Source organism: Sylvia atricapilla, chromosome 13 (assembly GCF_009819655.1).
Source record: "Sylvia atricapilla isolate bSylAtr1 chromosome 13, bSylAtr1.pri, whole genome shotgun sequence".
NCBI classification, from domain to species: domain Eukaryota; kingdom Metazoa; phylum Chordata; class Aves; order Passeriformes; family Sylviidae; genus Sylvia; species Sylvia atricapilla.
In genome coordinates this window covers 9,283,079-9,286,645 of record NC_089152.1, presented here as the reverse complement: position 1 = coordinate 9,286,645, position 3,567 = coordinate 9,283,079, and the positions used below count along the sequence as shown (strand labels likewise).

At 39.0% G+C, this 3,567-nt stretch overlaps 1 protein-coding gene across 1 annotated transcript; it reads right to left on the bottom strand.

Annotated features, from left to right (window-relative positions):
* Positions 1–3,567, bottom strand: SAXO2 (stabilizer of axonemal microtubules 2). The gene is made up of 3 exons (XM_066328036.1): positions 3,395–3,567; positions 1,982–2,184; positions 1–1,241 (listed from the first exon to the last, which is right to left on the bottom strand). The coding sequence occupies exons 1-3, from the start codon at positions 3,415–3,417 to the stop codon at positions 268–270; spliced, it is 1,200 nt and encodes a 399-aa protein (XP_066184133.1). The 5' UTR covers positions 3,418–3,567; the 3' UTR covers positions 1–267.

Sequence of the window (3,567 nt, the reverse complement as noted above, 5' to 3'; positions counted from 1 at the left end):
ATGGAGCAGGATGAAATCTGGAGGAGTCACAGAAACTAGAATGCACAATCAGAGAATGGACAGATGCCATGTATGGAGAAGTGTTCCTTCAGCATTTGGCAAATCTTTATTAGTCTTGTAATAAACTTTGGTTTGTCTTTGGTTTTCTTCAAACTTCTAAAAGCAAAACTTCAGTATTTAATTTGTTTTCAGTGTTATTTAAAGAGAAAATGAACAAATTGATTTCCAATTACTTAACCAAGGTGCTTGAAATATTGCATGTAAGTGTTATGACACAGCATGCACTTCCTCTGGAATAGGATTGCAGCTTGACCCGGAACGTTCTGGAGACGCCTGGCGGTAGAATTTGTGACCCTGAGAATCTGTGTTCACATAGATGTAACCCATAGCATCTGGATCCCATCCTGGGCAGATCTCTGGCTTCTTCGGAATATATTCAGTGCGATACAAAGTTTCATCTTTAAAAGGACCTCCAGTAGCAACAGCCTCTACAGGTTTGAAACTTGGAGGTGGATTGGGCTGATGTGGTATGTAATGGGACCTGAATGTCGTTAAACCAGAAAATTTTCCTGTGGGTTTTTGAATTTCCCCTTCTTTCTTAATAAGCCCTTGCCGGCAGATGCTCCAGGGTTGGTAGTGTTCTTTTGTAGTAGTCTTCCCTTGAAAAGGGGCACTGGTTTTTTTTCCAGGAGCTGGTTTTATGGGGGCTCTAGGAGCAACCTTGTGTGAAACGTAATCAAGACGGTTTGAGGATTTGAGGTCCATCTTGTCTGTGGGTGGAACATACTCTTCTGGTTTGTGGAGCTCGGGTGGGGTGACTAAATATGGCTGGTAGCGATCCTGGAATTCAGTGGTTCCTTTAAAAGGATCCTCAGATCCAAGTTTTTTACTTTCAGGCTTGCAGCTTTTTGCTTGTTCCCCAGGCATCCCTTTAAAATCTCTCTGGTGGGTTGTGAGATCTTCAAAGGGTTCGTCACATGGCTTGTACTCTTCTCTTGGCCTTACGAACACGGGCTCCATCTCATGGAGAACGTACGCGGTGCGGTGGATGGTGTTGGCATCGAAAGGCCCCTCTGCCAGCTTGGTGTCACAAGGCTTGCAGCTCTGGGGGGGATTGGGTTGCCTAGGGAAGTAGTCATCTTGAAACGTAGAAGGATTTCCAAACCTCTCCGAAGGTGGCTCATATACATGCTCCACCTTACAGGATTCCGTTCTCTCACCTTTCCGTAACCTATAGTCATCTGTTAGGCAAAACCAAAATTCCACCATACAGATGTTATTAATTGAGATGAGAAGACAAAGTGTTCTGGTATTAGATCTTGCAAAACAAGGAAAATGGATGTCAGTGAAAATGATAATTTTATCTGCACGTTTGCAATCTAATTAAACTGCCTTCTGTTATAGTGTGAGACAAAAGCAGACTCCCAAAATTGTACCTGATGCCCTGTTTTGACTGTTTGCTCAACAGAAACTATACAGAAAATAGCCTTATACACATTTTAAATACAGTATCTTCCATTTTACGTAAAAGATTTAGCATCTGTGTGCTGACCATCGTAATAGAATCATTTGTGTCAGGACAGACCATTACTAGGATGATACATATGTAAGCTATACCATACACAAGCAGAAGCCTAAACTCCACTTTTGACCTATTCTGTGGAAAAATAAGTCTCATGAACTAAAACTACCTAAAAAATATACTGCACCTTGATTTCCATCCATTTTTGCCTGAGATACCCTAACCAAGTGCATGCTGGGATTTCCTTGTAGCCAAGCAAATCTCAGAGAGGGCTTTTAGTTTACAAGCAGTAGGTCTCCACTCAACAACTGGAGTGCTGAATGCTTTAGGGCACCATCACCTGCTTTCTAATATATTTTACTCCCTGTCCCAAACAAACAAATCCCATTTCTAACAGAATTCCAAATGCTACCTTTATTTTGGTTATTTCTCTTTCTGTAGGGGGGCACATAATATTACCTCGATAGGTTGGGATGGTATCCACTTTTGCATCTGAAGTGTGTTTCCTCTCTCGAGGCCTCACTAATGTCACTGGTCCTACTTTATGAGGACTGTAATCTCTCTGGTAAATGGTTCCCAGGTCAATCTTCCCCGACTTTGGTCTATATTCTGGTTGTGGCCGAAAAGGTCTCGGAAGAATTTCATATGGTAAATAATCAGATCTGAATTGGGGAAGAGAAAACACTGGTCAAAAAATCTTTTTTCTTTCTTTTGAAGTCACTTTTGTAATCTTTCCACTAGATGGAAAAATAACAAAATGTTTACTCTAAAAAAAATCTATCAGACACCATATGTTGGAGGGATAGCACAAAGGAGAGAAAGCCACAGTACATAAATCTAGTGTCTGTGATGCATTATAGTCAACTCAAAGGTAAATGGTGAAGTAAGTTTTTTAACACTCGGAGTCCCATTCACAGTTTAACAATATTATTTGAAGTATCTGAAAGGAGACTTACAAAGTTGCTATAATTTTGCAAAGAAATTATGAGAAAGCAGAAGCAGAGCAAAGCTCAAATTACTACAAGTGGTAGCACTTACTGATTGCATGAGGAGAATGGAATATAATCAGAAACAGCATTTCACTGTTTTTGTCTGGGCACATTACATTAAAAGGATGTATATTACATATGTGGGTGTTTAAATAGTCCATACAAGCACATGACCAGTCTGGCAGAATAGCATTTGGCCTATTTAGGTAAATCTTTTTTTTTGATGAACAAAGAAATTTCACCAGATGCCCTCACAGCTTAAAAGAAAACAACAATAATGGAAAAAGTAAAAGTTGATGCTGCTGTAACATTACTAACAATGAATGGGATATTTTTTTTAATTCTTCAAAAGATGCTCTTTAATTCTGTAAGCTTAAAATCAGAGTCTGTGCACAGACAGGACAGATATACTGAACTCCTTTAGAGTTTGCTTTCTTAAAACTAATAATTTTCTTAAAACTAATAATCTGAATTTAAAAAATCAGTAAGAGAATCCCAGTTCTTTTTTCTTAAGATTTCATTTTCCCACTATCTTGGATTCTATATATGCATTACAGAAAGTTCCCCAGCTTACCAGGTTTTCCATAAGACCTAAATTTCCTAACAGACTGAAAACAAGACAAATTTATTTGATTCTTTTACAGGTTGAAGGCTGCTGTAAAGAATGCAAATCTTACTGTGTCCATGTTTTGCTATTTTTTAGAAGCTTTTTGTGGTAGTTATTTCTATACTCAGCATTTTACTTTAAATATGCAAAAAGTGCAAATGATGCAATGACTGCATTTTGAGAAGACTGCAATACAATGTTTAACCCCTGCTTAAAAAAAACAAAGAATGAAAAACTTTACAGACTAATTACAAAACATCATTTGAAAATATTTACTTGAATGTTGTGGTGCCATCCATTCTCCCCTGGTCCTCATGGGTCTCTGGTTTTGGCTTGCAGCTCTCAGGGGGGCAGACGTTGCCATAGCCAGGGTAGTTCTCCAAATACTCAGTTTTGTGGCTCGGCTGCACTCCATAATCATAAAACTTTGTGGGTCTGTGGCAGCAGCG